The sequence below is a fragment of the Haematobia irritans genome, chromosome 5 (assembly GCF_050003625.1).
Source record: "Haematobia irritans isolate KBUSLIRL chromosome 5, ASM5000362v1, whole genome shotgun sequence".
Lineage (NCBI taxonomy): Eukaryota > Metazoa > Arthropoda > Insecta > Diptera > Muscidae > Haematobia > Haematobia irritans.
This window is the reverse complement of record NC_134401.1, coordinates 21,288,738-21,311,211: the sequence shown is the minus strand read 5'-3', so window position 1 is coordinate 21,311,211 and position 22,474 is coordinate 21,288,738. Positions and strand designations below refer to the sequence as shown.

The following is a 22,474-nucleotide window of genomic DNA, read 5'->3' as shown; positions in this document are numbered from 1 at the left end:
AAGTGGTTTATTGACTGAATATCTTTCCTAAAATCGAGCCGAATGGGCTTGACTATCCAGGATGTGGCATGGTTTGGATGGTTTATTCCTCTGCACTTTATCAGGTGCTGTTGGGTTAGAAGGGCGCAGTGTTGCCTCATTGATAGCCTCTTGGACTCATGTTGCAGATGCTGCTCTAGTGTCTTAGAGAGACATACCGTGGCAATCCGCAAAGCATTATTTTGTACAGTTTGAAATTTTCTCCATTTGGTATCGCTAATACTGAGAGTCCCAATGGGAACTGCGTGGAAATTACACCCCGAAGAGTATAGGTTAAATTTTAGCCAGTATCGTCGATTATGAGACAAGCACACGGCGTATAAAGCATAAGCATTTTCCCATCCAAGTCCAAAAAATGTATTATAAAAATGTTTTTTTTTTTTATATTGTGACGAAGATTTAATTATTATTTCGTACAATCCTGTAATAAAAAACATATAAAAAATACAAAGAAATACAAATTATGCAGACATACATAAAATGAAAATTTTACATAAAAAATATATATTCACTGGAAGAATTACATGAATTTAAACTGCTTTACGAATATACGATTACTTCTTACGACCACGTTTCGATTTTTTGGCTAATGGTTCCAAAGGTGGAACACATAAAACATCGGGATCTTGTTGTTCGGATTCTCGTAGCGAACGTTTTTTAGCTGTTTTAGCATTTATTTTGGCCAGATTTTTCATTAACTGAGTACAAGAATCACGATCACTTTCATGCTCCAAAGTCTCGGCATCTTCGGGTGTAATAATGGTTACATCACCGTTGTTGGGATCATCATCGATTTCCATAACTTGAGGTTTCTTGGCCGTCTTTTCCGTCGTCTTAGCCTTCTTAGATTGTGTAGGCTTTTGATCTGATTTCTTTACTGCTTTAGATTTCTTCGTATCTTCCTTTTGCTTTTGCGTCTTGGGCTCCGTTTTCTTTTGTGATTTTTTACCTTTCTCACTTACACTTGATGGCGTGGAACTTCTGCTTTGCACCGAATTTTTTTCCGAATCTACATCCTCATTACTTTCGTCTTCAATATTTTCCTTATTGGCTTCCAGTTGTGAAGCTATAACATCATCTTCCAGTTCTTTCAAAATGGTTGCATTATTATCTTCAACTTCACATTCTTCACCATCGCCATCAGCATCTTCATCTCCACTCTCAATAGACTCAATTTGACTGCTATGCGACAAGGTACGATCTATGGCAGCCTTTAAGTCCGAAGTTTTGATGCGAAAATCTCGAACTGTTCCAAAATGTAGAAAATTTGCCAAACGATCATTGGTTTTCTTGGCCAACAGTATAACATGTTTATTGAAATTCTCAATGCAAAGAATAATTTTGGGTATAAATTTGGTTTCCCTCAATACTTTGGCCTTATCGGCTTGGGGATTGGATTTTTTCTTTGTTTTATCCTCCAAAATATTGCTCTCAATATAGGTTATCAGGCTATATATATTCGTTGGCAGAGGCTTACCCACCACATGCAGCAAGGAATCAAATCTAAAATGAAATTCATAATGACATATTGAACATGAAAATATCATTAATTAAATCGCTTTATTAATTATACTCACTTTGTTCCTTGCAATGACACCTTAACACCTCCTGAGCAACAATTTAGAAAGTGTTTCGTTAGATTTTTCAAACATATATAAAGTTGCATGATAAGTTTCATTAAACCATCCATGCTGTTGCCCAGGGGAATACAGACATTCGTTAAATTATACATTGTATTGGAAATATGTACCAACTGCATGGATATTGATCTCTCCATGGATTTAAGAGACCCCAAACAGTAATCACGATCATCTTCGGGCACGATGCGGCATTTGTAGGCCAAATTATTTGCTTTTATAATAAAATAGTCGACATCCTCGATTTGTTTACGTAGAGAATCGTAAAGATAATTAAGACATGACTCAGCTGTTGCTCCAGTAATGGATTTCAATTGAAAACCACCTTGACTTCCAGAATCCTGTGTTGGGAATATAAAATACATAAAATAAAATCGCAATCAAAAGAATAGAACAAAACAAAAAAAACAAGTATATACGGCCAAAAGTTTGACCGGACCAAATCTAAAATACACATCGCCATGGAACCACGGTTTCCACTGTCGGTAGAATTCTACCAAATAAAATTTTGAGCAAAAATTTTCTATAGAAATAAAATTTTGAGCAAAAATTTTCTATAGAAATAAAATTTTAAGCAAAAATTTTCTATAGAAATAAAATTTTGACAAAATTTTGCTATAGAAATAAAATTTTGACAAAATTTTGCTATAGAAATAAAATTTTGACAAATTTTTTTATTGAAATGAAATTTTGACAAAATTTTTTATAGAAATGAAATTTTGATAAAATTTTCTATAGAAATAAAATTTTGACAAAATTTTCCATAGAAATAAAATTTTGACAAAATTTTCTATAGAAATAAAATTTTGACAAAATTTTGCTATAGAAATAAAATTTTGACAAAATTTTGCTATAGAAATAAAATTTTGACAAAACTTTCTATAGAAATAAAATTTTGACAAAATTTTCTATAGAAATAAAATTTTGACAAAATTTTCTATAGAAATAAAATTTTGACAAAATTTTCCATAGAAATAAAATTTTGACAAAACTTCTATAGAAATAAAATTTTGACAAAACTTCTATAGAAATAAAATTTTGGCAAAATTTTGCCATAGAAATAAAATATTGGCAAAATTTTCTATAGAAATAAAATGTTGACAAAATTTTCTATAGAAATAAAATTTTGACAAAATTTTCTATAGAAATACAATTTTGACAAAATTTTCTATAGAAATAAAATGTTGACAAAATTGTCTATAGAAATAAAATATTGACAAAATTTTGCTATAGAAATAAAATGTTGATAAAATTTTCTATAGAAATAAAATTTTGACAAAATTTTCTATAGAAATAAAATTTTTATTCGTTTTGTTTGTTATTGTTGGTTTCTCTTCAATCATTATTGTTTTTTTATCTCAACTTAAAACCATGCATTGACTAAACTACAAGTGTAGCTTAACCAACAGAGGAAAAGTATGCTTGTCAATTTTATTTGGGCAAAGCCCTATAGACTGCAAGATGGTTGGATGTACAGCTGTTTCGGAATTACCAAATTCCTCATCAGCATCCTCCACTTGCAGCAAAACCAATTATCAGAATAAATTCGGGTAATTCACTCAACCCAAAGTGAACTACACTTGAACCTTCCGAAAAAAAGGTTTGATAGTCGGCTACTGCCTAAACAAATTTGCAAGCATATCTCTTTTCCTTTGCCAAACTCAAATCATCGATTTGAATGTAGTTGGCTGGGTGTGTTTTTGAACGTGCTGACAAAATTTTTTATAGAAATAAAATTTTGACAAAATTTTGCTATAGAAATAAAATTTTGACAAAATTTTGCTATAGAAATAAAATTTTGACAAAATTTTGCTATAGAAATAACATTTTGACAAAATTTTCTATAGAAATAAAATTTTGACAAAATTTTCTATAGGGATAAAATTTTGACAAAATTTTCGATAGGAATAAAATTTTGACAAAATTTTCTATAGGAATAAAATTTTGACAACATTTTCTATAGGAATAAAATTTTGACAGAATTTTGCTATAGAAATAAAATTTTGACAAAATTTTCTAGAGAAGTATAATTTTGACAAAATTTTCTATAGAAATATAATTTTGACAAAATTTTCTATAGAAATAAAATTTTGACAAAATTTTCTATAGAAATAAAATTTTGACAAAATTTTCTATAGAAATAAAATTTTGACGAAATTCTGCTATAGAAATAAAATTTTGACGAAATTTTGCTATAGAAATAAAATGTTGACAAAATTTTCTATAGAAATAAAATTTTGACGAAATTTTGCTATTTTGACAAAATTTTCTATGGAAATAAAATTTTGACAAGATTTTGCTATAGAAATAATATTTTGACAAAATTTTTTATAGAAATAAAATTGTGACAAAATTTTCTATAGAAATAAAATTTTGACAAAATTTTCTATAGAAATAAAATATTGACAAAATTTTGCTATAGAAATAAAATTTTGACAAAATTTTCCATAGAAATAAAATTTTGACAAAATTTTGCTATAGAAATAAAATTTTGACAAAATTTTCTATAGAAATAAAATTTTGACAAAATTTTGCTATAGAAATAAAATTTTGACAAAATTTTCTATAGAAATAAAATGTTGACAAAATTTTCTATAGAAATAAAATGTTGACAAAATTTTCTATAGAAATAAAATTTTGACAAAATTTTGCTATAGAAATAAAATGTTGACAAAATTTTCTATAGAAATAAAATGTTGACAAAATTTTCTATAGAAATAAAATTTTGACAAAATTTTCTATAGAAATAAAATTTTGACAAAATTTTCTATAGAAATAAAATTTTGGCAAAATTTTCTATAGAAATAAAATGTTGACAAAATTTTCTATAGGAATAAAATTTTGACAAAATTTTCTATAGAAATAAAATTTTGACAAAATTTTCTATAGAAATAAAATTTTGAAAAATTTTGCTATAGAAATAAAATTTTGACAAAATTTTGCTATAGAAATAAAATGTTGACAAAATTTTGCTATAGAAATAAAATTTTGACAAAATTTTCTATAGAAATAAAATTTTGACAAAATTTTCTATAGAAATAAAATGTTGACAAAATAATAGAAATAAAGTTTTGACAAAATTTTCTATAGAAATAAAATTTTGATAAAATTTTCTATAGAAATAAAATGTTGAGCAAAAATTTTCCATAGAAATATAATTTTGATAAAATTTTCTATAGAAATATAATTTTGATAAAATTTTCTATAGAAATAAAATTTTGACAAAATTTTTTATAGAAATGAAATTTTGAGAAAATTTTCTATAGAAATAAAATTTTGACAAAATTTTGCTATAGAAATAAAATTTTGAAAAAATTTTCTATAGAAATAAAGTTTTGACAAAATTTTTTATAGAAATAAAATTTTGACAAAATTTTCCATAGATATAACATTTTGACAAAATTTTCTATAGAAATAAAATTTTGACAAAATTTTCTATAGGAATAAAATTTTGACAAAATTTTCTATAGGAATAAAATTTTGACAGAATTTTGCTATAGAAACGAAATTTTGATAAAATTTTCTATAGAAATTAACTTTTGAAAAAATTTTCTATAGAAATAAAATTTTGACAAAATTTTCTATAGAATTAAAATTTTGACAAAATTTTCTATAGAAATGAAATTTTGATAAAATTTTCTATAGAAATAAAATTTTGACAAAACTTTCCATAGAAATAACATTTTGACAAAATTTTCTATAGAAATAACATTTTGACAAAATTTTCTATAGAAATAAAATTTTGACAAAATTTTGCTATAGAAATAAAATTTTGACAAAATTTTCTATAGAAATAGAATTTTGACAAAATTTTCTGTAGAAATAAAATTTTGACAAAATTTTCCATAGAAATAAAATTTTGACAAAATTTTCTATAGAAATAAAATTATGACAAAATTTTCTATAGAAATAAAATTTTGACAAAATTTTCTATAAAAATAAAATTTTGACAAAATTTTCTATAGAAATAAAATTTTAACAAAATTTTGCAATTAAAATAAAATTTTAACAAAATTTTGCAATAGACAAAATTTTCTATAGAAATAAAATTTTGAGAAAATTTTCCATAGAAATAAAATGTTGGCAAAATTTTCTATAGAAATAAAATTTTGACAAAATTTTCTATAGAAATAAAATTTTGACAAAATTTTGTTATAGAAATAAAATTTTGAAAAAATTTTGCTATAGAAATAAAATTTGTTGTTGTTTTTATTGCAGCTTAAAACCATACATTGACTAAACTACAAGTGTAGCTTAACCAACAGAGGGAAAGAATGTTTGTCAAATTTATTTGGGCAAAGCCCTATAAACTGCAATGGTTGGATGGACGCACGTTTCGGAATTACTACATTCCTCATCAGCATCCTCTACTTGCAGCAAAACTATCAACCAATTATCAGAATAAATTCAGGCAGTTCATTAAACCCAACAATGAACCACACTTTAACCTCCCGAAAAAAGGTTTTGTATGATAGCCGGCTTATGCCGAAATAAATTCAAAACAAACATATCTCTTTTCCTATGCCACCAAGGCCGTATTCAGGGGGGGTGGTGAGGGGGATCAAACCCACCCCCCCCCCCAAATGAATGAATATTTTTATATAAATAAATATATATTTTTAGCTGCATAGAAAAATCTTATCGAAGATGTTGAAGAAAAGCTGGAGGTTTTATTTTGAAAAACGCTTACCTATAAAACTTGCACAAATCATAGAATACTAGTTGAAAAGCCCGTCAAACGAAGGTCGAAAAGAACAAATTGTTTTTGTTCTCGCACCACAAATTTCATTTTTGAAAAATGTCTTTCTGCTTTTTATTTGTGTTTGTTGTTCTTTTTGTGAACATGACTCGCTTTGTTTAGCCATAGCAACAACAACGAAATAGCCAAACACACATGTGTAAATGAAATGGCGCAAAACCTGCGAAAAGAACCTGCCTAATTCAGCGATGGAAGCACTTGGAGAGTGCAATAAAGAGATATTTCCAAACGTGCATATTCTTTTAAAAATTTTGGTAAATTTGCCAGTTACTCAGGGATGGAAAATACAATTTTTAAGAAAGTACAAAAAAGGTATTTTTTGAGCGGAAAGGTACTTTTTACAAAAATTTCACTGGAAAATTATTGTCAAGAGACTACATTTTAAAGAATATAAAATTTTGTCAAAATTTTATTTATATAGAAAATTTCTATATAAATAAAATTTTGCAAAAATTTTCTATAGAAATAAAATTTTTACAAAATTTTCAATTGAAATAAAATTTTTACAAAATTTTCAATTGAAATAAAATTTTGGCAACATTTTGTACCGAAATAAAAAATCGATAATATAGAATCGCATTCGTTTTTCGACTAAAACATTCTTGAAGATCAATAAAATCCTGTTTTTGACTATGTCTTTTACAAAATCGAGATTTTCTTCCCACATGAACATGTCTGTTTTGCCATATTTGTAAAAGACTATTAGCAAATAAGGTTGATAAAAACTTTCTCAAAATATTAAAATATTTTGTCGAAGATATTGTACCATTAATCTGATATCGACTCAAAAATGTCTACACAAAAGGTACTAAATCATTCGCGGGGGTACTACGGTACTGACCGGGGTGAAAAAGTATTGAAAAAAGTACTATAGTACTGCATTTTCCATCCCTGCAACAATGAAGAGATTAAAGACGTATCTTAGAAATTCGACTAGCGAGAGTAGACTCAATGGATTGGCATTAATGTCGGTTCATCGCCGAATAAATGTGCCGACTGAAGAAGTAATTGATTTATTTGCTGCCCAAAAAGCCCGTCGGCTCAATTTAATATTATAAAAATATTGTATACATAAATATTGTATGCATAAATAAAATTTTCTACACATGAGATTATATGAATATTTTTTTTTTAAGTTGAAAACCCCCCCACCCCCCTCCCCCACCCAATTAAAATCCTGGCTACGGCCTTGTATGCCACTGTCAAATCGTCGATTAGAATTCGGTTGGCTGGGTTTATTTTGAGCGTGCTTCCTCTTCTTTTTCCATTCTTTTTGTTTTGTTATTGTTGGACAAAATTTTGTATAGAAATAAAATTTTGACAACTGTTTTTAATAAAATTTTTTCTATGAGTGTACCTTTGATTAAAATTTGTTGAAAACTAAAGCTTTGGTAATGGAATATCTATTTCAATACTCACCGATTGTGTCTCTTCCTCTTTAATATGTGACCATATTTTCCCCAAATGCTCTGGTATCGATTGGAAAAATGCTCCCGAATGAGTTTTTTGCCTTTGTTTGAACAATAGTTTATGGACAATGCCCATCTCTTTGGTATTCAGCACAAAAGTTTTACAGAATTTCAATAACCAATTATAGGATTCTATAGTCATGCGACTACCAAATGATATATTATCATATAAAACTTCCAAACTTAAAAAGATATTGATAGGAATTTTACGTCCATTGGTATCACTCAATAGCGATTCATTGGCATTATGATCTTCATCAAATTCCTCCTTCATAAACTCGTCCATTACATCTTGCAGCACAGCAATGCATTCTTTACTTTTGTCCAGCATATGAAAATCGAAACCTTTAATAAAAAACGTTTGAAATTTCGCTTTGTATACTTCATTGGCCGTTTGTACACATTGTCGAAAGCATTCCATGGCCAGGGAGGCAGTTTGCATATCAAAATTACGCCAAACATCGTGTAAACGTTTTATACAACGTTCATAGATGACTTTTGTTATATCGGTAAGATATTTCAATGTACGTTTGCTATGTGATAATTGTTTATATGAAGGTTCTAAACGTATTTGTGATACTTTGGCAGCAGCCACTTCTAAAACATAGTTAACCAAAGATACTTTGGATCTTAATGCTTGGGTATCTTGACGCGCAGCAAAAGGTACAATATCCCTGGGTGGAGAGAAAGGATTTTTTTCATATTAATAGTTTGTTTGAGTAGGGTACAGCTCTCGCAGAAACTTACTCATGTAACAGCCTTAAAAATCTTTCGATTATACTTAAATCCCATATATTTTCAGCTTGCGAATGGATTTTCTTTACAGGAACTCCATTGATGGTAATATTTGAAATTTCATTATCATTGGTGGGCTTAGTTTTCTTGGGACCTTTTTTATGTGATAAAGACTAAATGAAACCAAAAAAATTTTGAATTTTTAAAAAAAATAATAAAATAAAATTTAAAAAACTCACCTTAAGACCTTCAGTTAAATGCTCATGCTCCTTGAAGAGTGGCAATAGCTGTTTCACATTTTCATTAGTCTGTTTTGAAGTCAACAGACTATGAGCCATTAAACCCTCGATGAAATTCAATTGTTGCAAAATTAATTCATTTTTTAGATGTGTTAAGGAACCGGTCTATTAAAAAAATAGAAAATGAAAAGTTTTAATTTCTGTAGAAAACTTGGATAAATCTTTCTTGTATAAAAACAATTCTTACCAGATCTTCGAATTTTATCTTTCTTCCTATGACATTTTCCAAAGATAATTTAATCAATCGTTTTATCTCACGTGTATCATATTCATTTTCAAACTTCTCAAATATGACAAGACAATGACTGACAAATATCAACAGTTTACCCAAATTATCATATATTTCGATATCACACTCTTGTAAATCTTTTGCAGCGACAATTTTATCAAATTTAATGACAAATTGACTCTCCTCATCATCCTCTATGGGAACCGTGAAGAAAGAACGAAAATGCCAATCTATAAATTGCAAAACATGTGGTACCAATTTGGGATTTAATTCTACAGCTCTTTGTAGATCTAAAACAATCAAACAAACGAAACATAGATTTATATTAAATTCTCATTCATTTTAAAATATCCACTTACTTTCATATAAACATAATTTAATATCCAATGTTTGATTGAAACAACTTCTTAGCACTCCTATAATTTCCAAAGTTAACATATCAAAATGTCTTTGTGGATTATTGCGATTGCCCAAAGTTGTCTGAGACATTAATGATATACCCGAAATACTAAGTTGGGTACACATACCCGATGCACTCATTTGTGAACGTTGTGAGTTGCTGTTGTTTAGTTGTTTCAAAATCATACAAAATCCATAGACCGCCATGCGTCGTGTTCTTATATCACTAAAAGGAAATTCCTCAAAATATTTAATTTTAATTTCGTTTAGTTGTCTAACTCACCTTGATGTCATGGCTTTTCGCAAAACTTCTATAAAGGCATCTCTAACTAGGGCAGATATTTTTAAAATTGGTAAAATGAATGACATCATACGCATTGATTGATCACCAGGAAGCTAGAAATATTAAATTGATAATATAATATTAAATATTACAAAATAAATATAATCATCGATGACTTTTCAATATGAAAACATCAACTTTTCTAAACGAAAAGACATCATTGATGAATGTTTTAAAATAAAATATCATCGTTGACGACTTTTCTATACAAAACAATTATTGTTGTTGATTTTTTTTTTTGTACGAAAAGTTAATTGTTGATGACTTTTCTATACGACAAGATCATCGTCGATGACTTTTCTGTACGAAAAGATTATCGTTGATGACTTTTCTATGCTAAAAGCACATTGTTGATGACTTTTCCATGCAAAAAGATCGTCGTTGATGACTTTTTCATACGAAAAGATCATCGTTGATGACTTTTATATATGAAAAGATCATCGTTGATGACTTTTCTATACGAAAAGATCATGGTTGATGACTTTTCTATGCTAAAAGCACATGGTTGATGACTTTTCCATGCAAAAAGATCATCGTTGATGACTTTTTCATACGAAAAGATCATCGTTGATGACTTTTCTATACGAAAATATTATGGTTGATGACTTTTCTATACGAAGAGATCATGGTTGATGACTTTTCTATGTTAAAAGCACATGGTTGATGACTTTTCCATGCAAAAAGATCATCGTTGATGACTTTTTCATACGAAAAGATCATCGTTGATGACTTTTCTATACGAAGAGATCCTGGTTGATGACTTTTCTAAATGAAAAGATCATCGTTGACGACTTTTCTATACACAGAAATCATCGTTGATGACTTTTCTATACGAAGAGATCATCGTTGATGACTTTTTTATACGAAGAGATCATGGTTGATGACTTTTCTATATGAAAAGATCATCGTTGATGACTTTTCTATACGAAAAGATCATCGTTGACGACTTTTCTATACACAGAGATCATCGTTGATGACTTTTCTATACGAAGAGATCATGGTTGATGACTTTTCTATACGAAGAGATCATGGTTGATAACTTTTCTATGTGAAAAGATCATGGTTGATAACATTTCTATATGAAAAGACCATCGTTGATGACTTTTCTATATGAAAAGATCATCATTGATAACTTTTCTATGTGAAAAGATCAACGTTGGTGACTTTTCTATACAAAAACATCATTGTTGATGGATTTTCTATACGAAAAGATCATCGTTGATGACATTTCTATACCAAAAAATATCATCGTTGACGCCTTTTCTACACGAAAAAAATGCTAAAGAACCCTGTTTGATGGCTTTTCTACATGAAAAGATCATTGCTAATGACTTTTCTATACGATGAAATCATCGTTGATGACTTTTCTATGCGAAAAAATGGCCGTTGATGACGTTTCTATACGAAAGGATTCTGATTGATGGCTTGTTCACATAAAAAGATCATTGTTGATTACTTTTCTATACGAAAAGATCATCGTTGATGATCTTTCTATGCGAAAAGCACATGGTTGATGACTTTTCCATACAAAAGGATAATCGTTGATGACTTTTCTATACGAAAAGATCATCGTTGGTGACTTTTCTATACAAAAAGATCGCCGTTGATGGCTTTTCTATACGAAAAGATCATGGTTGATGAATTTTCTATACGAAAAGGCCATGGTGATGACTTTTGTATAAGAAAAGATCATCGTTGAAGACTTTTCTATACGAAAAGATAATCGTTGAAGAATTTTCTATATTAAAATATCTTCGTTGATGATTTCCTGTACGAAAAGATCATCGTTGGTGACTTTTCTATACGAAAAGATCGTCCATGATGGCTTTCCTATACGAAAAGATCATGGTTGATGAAATTTCTATACGAAAAGGCCATCGTTGATGACTTTTGTAAAAGAAAAGATCATCGTTGAAGACTTTTTTGTACGAAAATATCATAGTTAATGACTTTTCTAAATGAACAGATCATCGTTGGTGACTTGTATATATGAAAATATCTTCGTTGATGATTTTCTATACGAAAATATCTTCGTTGATGATTTTCTATACGAAAAGATCATCGTTGATGACTTTTCTATACGAAAGGGCCCTGTTTGATGGCTTTTCTACATGAAAGGACCCTGTGTGATGGCTGTTTTACATGAGAAGATCATTGCTGATGACTTCTATATACGAAAAGATCATCGTTGATGACTTTTCTATGCGAAAGACACAGGGTTGATAAATTTTCCATACAAAAAGATCATCGTTGATGGATTTTCTATACGAAAAGATCATTGTAGATGACATTTCTATACCAAAACAAATCATCGTTGATGACTTTTCTATACTCAAAATGCCGTTGATGACTTTTTTATACGAAAGGATCCTGTTTGATGGTTTTTCTACATGAAAGGACCCTGTTTGATGGCCTTTTTACATGAAAAATGATCTTTCTGATGACTTCTCTACACGAAAAGATCATCGTTGATGACTTTTCTATGCGAAAGGCACAGGGTTGATGAATTTTCCATACAAAAAGATCATCGTTGATGGATTTTCTATACGAAAAGATCATCGTTGATGACACTTCTGTACAACAAAATTGACGACTTTTCTATACGAAAGGATTCTCATTGATTGCTTGTCTTCATGTTGATGACTTTTCTATACGAAAAGATCATCGTTGATGACTCTTCTATGCGAAAAGCACATGGTTGATGACTTTTCCATACAAAAAGATCATCGTTGATGACTTGTCTATACGAAAAGAAAATCGTTGATGACTTTTATACGATAATCACAAGGTTGATGATTTTTCTATATGAAAATACTGTGATTGATGACTATACTATACGAAAATATCATGGTTGATGACTTTTCTGTACGAAGAGATCATCGTTGATGACTTTTCTGTACGAAGAGATCATCGTTGATGACTTTTCTGTACGAAAAGATCATCGTTGATGACTTTTCTGTACGAAAAGATCGTCGTTCAAGACTTTTCTGTACGAAAAGATCATCGTTAATGACTTTTCTGTACGAAAAGATCATCGTTGATGACTTTTCCATACGAAAAAATAATCGTTGATGCCTTTTCTATACGAAAAGATCATCCTTGATAACTTTTCTATGTGAGAACATCATCGTTGATGACTTTTCTACATGGAAATATCTTCGTTGATGACTTTTCTACGTGGAAATATCTTCCTTGATGACTTTTCTATACGAAAAGATCATCGTTCATGACGACTCTATATTAAAAGATCCACAAAAGATAATCCATGATGACTTTGCTGCTTAAGTAAATTTTTAATGTTTTCCCCATTCACAGTAGATTGTTTGCTGTTCCAACATGTTTTTCTCTCTGTTTCTTTGAATGTATTATTGATGTTTTCACAATGCAAGAGTTCCTTCGTTGATCGAAATCGAAAATTAATATTTTGATTAACTATGTACTTACCCATAAGAAATAGTCCATGACATAATTTATGGTTTTTGTACACTCAGAAACTGTAAAAGTATCGGCAACACTCAATAATGTTAGACATTCTGTAAAAGTAAATAAGAATGGAATCCAATATCATTTTAAAGGATTATGAGAATCACTCTTACCAGAATATTGATTTTGTTCTTGCTCAATAACCATCCATTCAGCCAATCGCTTGACTATACCTTGGCCAAACACAAAACGCTTTCTTATGAATTTCGTTAGGAAACCAATGGCCAACTCATTTAATTGTGGGCTATTTTTGGCTTTCAGCAGGACAAAAGACAAATTTACCAAACCCGGTGTTATGGTATCTTTACCATCTTTATTTTGATCAATGAGTACGGTGAAAATTTGTTCCAAATCGACTTGTTTTCGCTGTAGACTATCACGACACCAAACAGAATAATCGGATAATGTACTTTCGTCTTGATTGTGCTTAATAACAGTTCGTAAAAATGGTAAAAGTATAGAGGAGGATAGACGGGAGTCGGGTTCACGATTACACGAGGACATAGACAAAATGGCACTTAAAACAAATGGGGTTAAAATAACATCGGGCATAGCAATAAAATTCTGAAATTATTAAGAAAATTTATAAACTTGGAATAGATGAAAAATTTGGATTTACATACTCTTAGCACAATGGACATTTGCATTTCATTAATTTTGTATTGTGTACAATAATTCAAATGATGCAGTATGGTTTCTTCTGCTTCTCTTAATTCACGATCGGAAAATGCATCTGAAATGGAAAAAAATGTTGTGGAGACCATTTTTTTTTGGGGGGGGAGTTTCTTTCATACCAATACTATCAAAGTCTGTGGAATTGCTACTCATATCATCGAAGAGTTTTTTATAATAAAAACGATGAAAATATTTCTCCAAAGCTAAAATGGGTATGATTATCTGAGATGCTGTGGAGCACATTGAAAATAACTGATAAGTCAATGCAGGCAAGGCATCCGGCGACAAGAATTGTAAACAGCTGGAAAACTTGTTGAGAACTGTTATAGTTTCGGCAGGTGTTAAATGGATTTCTCTAGAAAATGAAAAAACAAACATTTCCATATATTTTGCCATTTTAAATTTTCAAAAGACTCACTTGAACATATCGGCAATTGGTGTTATCACTTCATTGGGCCATTTCATGGAACTCAAATTTTTTACTGTTGTATCCCTATATTCGGCTCCACTCATTAATATCCCATTCACACTTAAATGTGGTAGCGATGAGAGCACATGCAATGTCTCTGGCAGTAAATCCTTCCAGCCTACACATTTTGGATCACCCATACGCATACCATCAATACAATTTTCTAGAATATCTACCAATTGATCACTGGAAAATGTATTCAAATCTTGACATAGACGTGTTATCAGATCATACATTTGCTTGTAGCTCAATTCAACTTTGAGGAGACCATCTAGGAAACATTTGACACAAGCAAAACGTTTCTCTCTTGAATCGAAGTTGTTTGGATTAAATCCTTGAAGAAGATAGTTCCATAGGTTCGTGCAATCATTGCGGCCCAATTTGTTGTTAAGTAATGTGGTGAGCTGAAATTACAAGAGATTAAAGGCTTCTTTAATACAGGGTGGTAGGTGATACGATTTTGACAAAATTTGCTATAGAAATAAAATTTTGCAAAAATTTTCTATAGAAATAAAATGTTGACAAAATTTCTATAGAAATAAAATTTTGACAAAATTTTCTATATAAATAAAATTTTGACAAAATTTTCTATAGAAATAAAATTTTGACAAAATTTTCTATAGAAATAACATTTTGACAAAATTTTCTATAGAAATAAAATTTTGACAAAATTTTCTATAGAAATAAAATTTTGACAAATTTTTCTATAGAAATAAAATAGAAACAAAATAAAATAGAAATAAAGTTTTTTATAGAAATACAATTTTGACGAAAATGGGTATAGCTACAGAAATAAAAATTTGCAAAAATTTTCTATAGAAATAAACCTTTGACAAAATTTTCTATAGAAATAAAATTTTGACAAAATTTTCTATAGAAATAAAATTTTGCAAAAATTTTCTATAGAAATAAAATTTTGCAAAAATGTTCTATAGAAATAAAATTTTGACAAAATTTTCTATAGAAATAACATTTTAACAAAATTTTCTATAGAAATAACATTTTGACAAAATTTTCTATAGAAATAAAATTTTAACAAAATTTTTTATAGAATTAAATTTTAACAAAATGTTCTATAGAAATTGTGTATAGAAATAATATTTTGCAACAATTTTCTACAGAAATAACATTTTGACAATATTTTCTATAGAAATAAGATTTTGACAAAATAATAAAAAATATTTTGCAAAAATTTTCTGTAGAAATAAAATTTTGCAAAAATTTTCTATAGAAAAGGGAAATGCGTTCAAATTTTCTATAGAAATAAAATTTTGACAAATTTTTCTGTAGAAATAAAATTTTGACAAATTTTTCTATAGAAATAAAATTTTGACAAAATTTTCTATAGAAATAAAATTTTGACAAAATTTTCTATAGAAATAAAATTTTTGACAAAATTTTCTATAGAAATAAAATTTTGCAAAAATTTTCTATAGAAATAAAATTTTTGACAAAATTTTCTATAGAAATAAAATTTTGACAATGTTTTCTATAGAAATAAAATTTTGCAAAAATTTTCTATAGAAATAAAATTTTGACAAAATTTTTTATAGAAATAAAATTTTAACAAAATTTTCTATAGAAATGGGTATAGAAATAATATTTTGCAAACATTTTCTATAGAAATAATATTTTGATAATATTTTCTCTAGAAATAAGATTTTGACAAAATAATAAAAAAAAATATTGTTGGGTTTAATGAACTGCCTGAATTTATTCTGATAATTGGTTGATAGTTTTGCTGAAAGTAGAGGATGCTGATGAGGAATGTGGTAATTCCGAAACGTGCGTCCATCCAACCATCTTGCAGTCTATAGGGCTTTGCCCAAATAAATTTGACAAACATTCTTTTCCTCTGTTGGTTAAGCTACACTTGTAGTTTAGTCAATGTATGGTTTTAAGCTGAAATCAAAAAAACAACAAAAAATATTTTTCTACAATTTTCTATAGAAATAACAGTTTGACAATATTTTCTATAGAAATAAGATTTTGACAAAATTGTCTATAGAAATAAAATTTTGACAAAATTTTCTGCAGAAATAAAATTTTGCAAAAATTTTCTATAGAAATAAAATAGAAATAAAATTTTGACAAAATTTTCTATAGAAATAAAGTTTTGCAAAAATTTTTATAAAAATAAAATTTTCCAAAAATTTTCTATAGAAATAAAATTTTGACAAAATTTTCTATAGAAATAAATTTTTGACAAAATATTCTATAGAAATAAAATTTTGACAAAATATTCCATAGAAATAAAATTTTGACAAAATTTTCTATAGAAATAAAAATTTGACAAAAATGGGTATAGAAATAAAATTTTCTATAGAAATTTTGACACAATGTTCTATGGATATATCTGGCCAGATACACTAATTTTTTCACGTGTAAAAATACAATTTTGACAAAATTTTCTTCACCCACGTGTTATCACAATGGACCAAATAGTCTAAGTGAGCCTGACATTTTGGGCTGCCACTATACCTAACCTAAGTTACTCTTCTGGTACTTTGGCTCGCGATGGCTTTCTAGAACACATCTGTACAGGGATTTTTTTCATTTCTACCTCTAAAACGGCCCTATAATAAAATTAAATTGGGCAGGAACCAAATTAAATGGAGGATCAATTAATTAAAAAAAAGATAAAATCTGGCGTTTTGGCTTTAAAACGAAATAATATGAAAAAAACATCATGAAGCTTTTATTTAGAATTTGTAGAATAGACAATAGAGACAAATTCTAGAAGGTTATAATGTTTAAAAGGATCTCAAAGTATAGGTCAGTATTGCATTTGAAAGACTAAAGCCGTAATCTGTTTCAAACACACTAAAATCTAGAAAGCTAACTTTTTTACTTCCATTCCCGTAAGGGCATTTGACGCTTTGCCGAAGGTCCCAATTGACGAACATACGTGACTATATTCAGTATCTACAGTTGTATATGGAAATTTTGACCTCACTGCTAGGGCCACATAATCTGTGTGTTTTGCCACTTTTCTCCTTTCCTATTGTATCCAGGAAAGTCAGGATTTCTCAATTCTGGGATGAGTATAACTGAAACTATAGAATAGACTCCCAGTAATACCAGTGAAGACAGAGGATCACTTCCCAAAAATATATTTTCTAGATCCGGCCATAATCTGGGTATTTCGCCACTCTATTTCTCTTCTATCTCAATTTCTCAATTCTGGGCTTCCTATCATGATTTTCAATGACACTATAGACCGACTGTCAGTAATACTTGTAGTCGGAAATTTTCCTAAATAATAATTTCACTAGATTCAGCTGCTATTTAAATACGCAGAAACATTATCATTGGAACAATGGTCCAACATTTGATTACCTGTTTTGTTGATGTTTGATCGATTAAAGTCTGTAATTGGGATATGTTATGCTTTTCTCCCAAGCGTATAATTTGTATATCTAGGGGCTGTTGTTTACTTCCAGAAGCCATCTCAATATAAATTAAGCATTAGTTTTAAAGTAGGAATTGTTCCACTGATCACTACTCCCGGGTCAATTATTGTTTACAATGCTATTTAAACTGTAAAAGAAACATATGTTCGTGTTGCCATATATTTTGCTTTTATACATTGCATGTCAGAAGATTACAGGGTACACTTATTTAAGGTAGTTGCATTAAGTTAACAGATTTCAATGCATTTATCGCTTTGCATCATTTAATCGAAGTGGAGAAATAGCAGATTTCTAATGCGCTTTACAGACTATCAGTTATACCGGACGACAGTGCTCGTGCCGAACATGACACGACACGACAGTGTGTCGCATCGATACGACTTGTCGGCGATGACTAAATAATTTGTTATCGATCCCATAAACATGCAGCAGTATCGATTATGCCTTCGGACTTAACCCTGCCAGCATTTCAAAGTTCCATTTCATCCTCATCGCTACCACAGACTCGTAAATGTCAACACAACCATCGCGAACTGTGATGGGGGAAGCATATCAAAAAGTACAAAATGTACATGAAAGTATTTTGCCATCACTACTGTTAGAAGAGCCATTTTATTTTTTGTGAAACGCCAAGCGCAACCAGCTTGTTATTTTTTATTTAAATAAAAACGAAAATAAAGTTCTGAAAACATAGATATTACGCTTAAAATTGTGAAAGGTATATGGTGAACAATTTTCGACTTTCCAAATAGAATAAAGTGATCGTTTTTCAAATATTTTTCCAGGCACGCTGTCTCCATTGAAAATAAACAAACTGGCTGATAGACGCTGCAATATGTAACTTGCTACTTAAAACTCAACATCATTCTTTTATTAATGCAAAAAATTATGTTAAATGTGGTGAGATAAACCGAAAAATGTTATATTTATAAGAAATTATAAATGTTTAATCAAATCAATAAACATCTACACAATCGTGTTTTACTTGACCACAATGATTCTTCTAAAATTACCTTAAAATGCACTTTTTCTGATAGTTTGCAGGGGTTCTTATTGGCGTCCTTCGAAATTGATCTAAATAGGCACCTAATAATTGCACTGATGAGAAACTTTTTCGTAGTAACTTGGGGGCGCTTCTGAGAATCCCCACTACGTCGAAAACACTCATATACGATATCCAAAACTCCTCGGAAAAGCGCCGTCACTATTGAGAAGTTGTACCACGCCAAGTTACTACAAAAAAGTATCGCATGAGTGCAATTATTAGGAGCCCTTCTGGATACATTTAGAAGGACGCCAATAAGAGCCAATCAGACAAAGTGCATTTTAAGATAGTTGTAAAAGAATCATTGTGGTCAAGTAAAACACGATTGTTTAGATGATTATTAATTTTATAAAACATTTATAAATTCTCATAAATATAACATTTATACGACTATCACATCACATTTAAACATTTTTATGCATTAATAAGAGATTGATGTTGAGTTACAAGTTGTAAGTTAAATGTTGTAGCGTCTACACGGATGAAAAAGACTGTTTTTCATATGTTTGGCTATAAACATTATATGTTTGGAACACAAATTTTTAAACACAATATTTTTGAGTGCAAGCATATAATGTTCATAAACTAGCATAACATGTTTGGGACATATATGTTAATATGTTAGAACATATTATGTTTGGGACATAAAATGTTTGTAAATATAATATGCTTGGATGCAAACATATATTAATTTAGAAATAGCCTATAAACATATATGTGTTTAGTAGCTTGGAACGCTATTTAACAGGGAGCGATATTGAATTAAGTTGGTGGTTGTTGCTTGTTATTACAAAATTAACATTTTATTTTTCCTTGGGCAATTGATCAGCTACTTCTTTAATCCTTACAAACTGTGTGGTCCGCTGTTCGAATCCCCGTCCGGCAAAAGGTAAAATTAAAATAAAAAATCTTACAATTGAATAATTTCTTCTACAATGTTTGTATTACAGAAAAAGGTGCTAAGAACTAAAAAATGTCGTGGAAGTGAGAAAGATGTGGGGGAATATACAATTAGGCAGAAACAAAATTTTGAGCATTCAGGTCGAAAACCTATGTTGGTAGCACCTATATTACCTGTTTATTTGTAAATATATAAATAAATAAATAAAATTTTGAGCACAATATTGTTTGGGAGAATTTTTTTAAGCATATAATATTTTTGGGTGCAAAATGCTTCCAAACGTATTATATGTTCACATAATAACATATTGTTTTTGGAAGACAACATTATTGAATTTGGATGCAAAAATACAAAATGTTTGGAACTTAGACTACCCAAACATATATTGTTTAGACCAATATGCTTTCAAACATATTATATATTGGAAGAGATCAAACATATAAATGTTTGGGCAATACCCAAAAATGTATATGCTTGAAGCAAAATATGTTTGGGAGTATATGTTACAGAAGCGATTTTTTGTGAGCGTGTATCAGCCAGTACTTTTATTCCCAATGGAGGCAGCGTGTCTGGAAAAATATTTGAAAAACTATCACTTTATTCCATTTGGAAAGTCAAAAATTGTTCACCAATTTACTTTTCACAATTTTAATCGTAATAACTATGTTTTCAGCACTTTATTTTCGTTTTCATTGAAATAAATTATAATAAGCCAGTTGCGCTTGGTGTTTCACAAAATATAAAATGGCTCTTGTAATAATAGTGATGGCAAAATACTTTCATGCGAATAGTGATGGCAAAATACTATCACAGTTGGCGATTGTTGCAGTGTCACTTACGAGTCTGTGGTAGCGATGAGGATGAAATGGAACATTGAAATGCTGGCAGGGTTGTAATGTGCACAATATATGGGATATGTTCGACACGAGCACTGTCGTCCGGAATAACTGATAGTATGTAATGCGCTTTACAGACTATCAGTTATTCCGGACGGAATGTCGGTGTTTGTAAAGAATCTTACAGTGTGTCGGTTCGATACGACTTGTCGGCGATGACTAAATAATCGGTAAATGTGTTATCGATCCCATAAACATGTAGCAGTATCGATTATGTCTTCGGACTTAACTTATAATGTGCACAATATATGGGATATGTTCGACACGAGCACTGTCGTCCGGAATAGCTGATAGTCTGTAAAGCGCATAAAGCACATAATAACGGACAATTTTTAATAGCAATAGAAAATGTTTTCGAAAAAAAAACGTAAAAACTTCAGAAAAATTCATGAATTTTTTATTTGTATCGATTAATGAAGCCGCCGATTTCAGCCGCCGCCGACCGTTCTTTGCCAGTCGACGCAGGCGCCGAGCATGGCGACTCATGTCGACTCAAATCAGACGCCAATTGATCAAAAATATCGGTTTAAATCAGAAATATTTATTCCCTGCAGAGGTTCTGATTAGATGTTCTGAATAGCTTATACTACGTTCGCTCCTAGATCTCAGTAGATTTGCAATAGGCAAATATCAGCTGGATCGTAGAGGATTTCAACAAAATCTCTTTCAAAATCCCTTATACTGCCTTGTACAACTGTGGTTTTAGTACTAAAAATGCGCTTTTTGCAACCCTGCCCCAATTTTCCTTGTAGATGAATGTGTGTGTGCGTGTACACATACGGGTTTGTGTTTGTATTGATATATTTACAAACAGCTGTTAAATCCTCAAATCTACAAAATCTCGTTATTTTGTCAGTTCGAACACTTGAGATTTGTAACGAGATTTTGGTTCTAAATAGCGAGATTTCGTGTCTAGTGCCAAGGCATATTAATTAAAGGTAAAGTCACGAGCAAACATGTGTACACCCCATGATATTTAGAAAGTCAAACTAAAATGGCAGGTCACTTAAGTTGACATTCTGTGTATGTGTAGTGTTGTTGTATTGTAATATTTATGTACACAAGGAATGTAAACAAACCTACTAAACGTCAACAAAGCCTTTGACAAGATGAATCTCGATATTAGTCACCTGATTGCATGACTTTACCTCTTTAATATGCCTTGGTCTAGTGCGAACGTAGTATTATACAAATTACGCATCGAGTACTAAAAGAAAACAGGCCTAATATCTCTCATATACTTGTTGATAATATAATGGCCAGTTTCTCATCCTCCGATTAATTTTAACCGGTGGATAAACCTCCGGTTAGTAAAATTTTTGTATGGGATGAGCTGTTTTATCGACACGATAATTAATAACAAGACCTGGCCCTAAATAAAGTATTTACCATGGCTGAATAAAGAGGTTGAATCACGATAACAAAAACAACAAATTTCAATATGTTGTTTACAATTTTAAGAAGTCAAAATCAGCTGATAAAAGAATCGTATGGCATTGGTAAAAGTGGCAATTATTTATTCTTTCAATTGTCCTGAAAAAATAATTAAAATCCAGAGAAAAATAAAGGTTCAAATTTAATTGTGTCACCTATGAGTGATTGTGAAGTGGATAATTCATCCCAGGAACGCCGATATGAGACAAATAAGACTATAATACCCACCAAAGTTAAGAATGGAAGTCA

The 22,474-nt window shown here is 29.8% G+C and overlaps 1 protein-coding gene across 1 annotated transcript; it reads right to left on the bottom strand.

Moving 5' to 3' along the window:
* Nucleotides 1–410: 410 nt before the first annotated feature.
* FANCI (Fanconi anemia complementation group I) lies at nucleotides 411–18,055 on the bottom strand. The gene is made up of 14 exons (XM_075310476.1): nucleotides 17,876–18,055; nucleotides 14,486–14,940; nucleotides 14,187–14,422; nucleotides 14,016–14,125; nucleotides 13,506–13,956; nucleotides 13,354–13,442; nucleotides 9,850–9,962; nucleotides 9,527–9,792; nucleotides 9,126–9,457; nucleotides 8,879–9,043; nucleotides 8,652–8,812; nucleotides 7,855–8,578; nucleotides 1,617–2,017; nucleotides 411–1,542 (listed from the first exon to the last, which is right to left on the bottom strand). The coding sequence occupies exons 1-14, from the start codon at nucleotides 17,984–17,986 to the stop codon at nucleotides 594–596; spliced, it is 4,563 nt and encodes a 1,520-aa protein (XP_075166591.1). The 5' UTR covers nucleotides 17,987–18,055; the 3' UTR covers nucleotides 411–593.
* Between the last annotated feature and the right edge of the window lie 4,419 nt (nucleotides 18,056–22,474).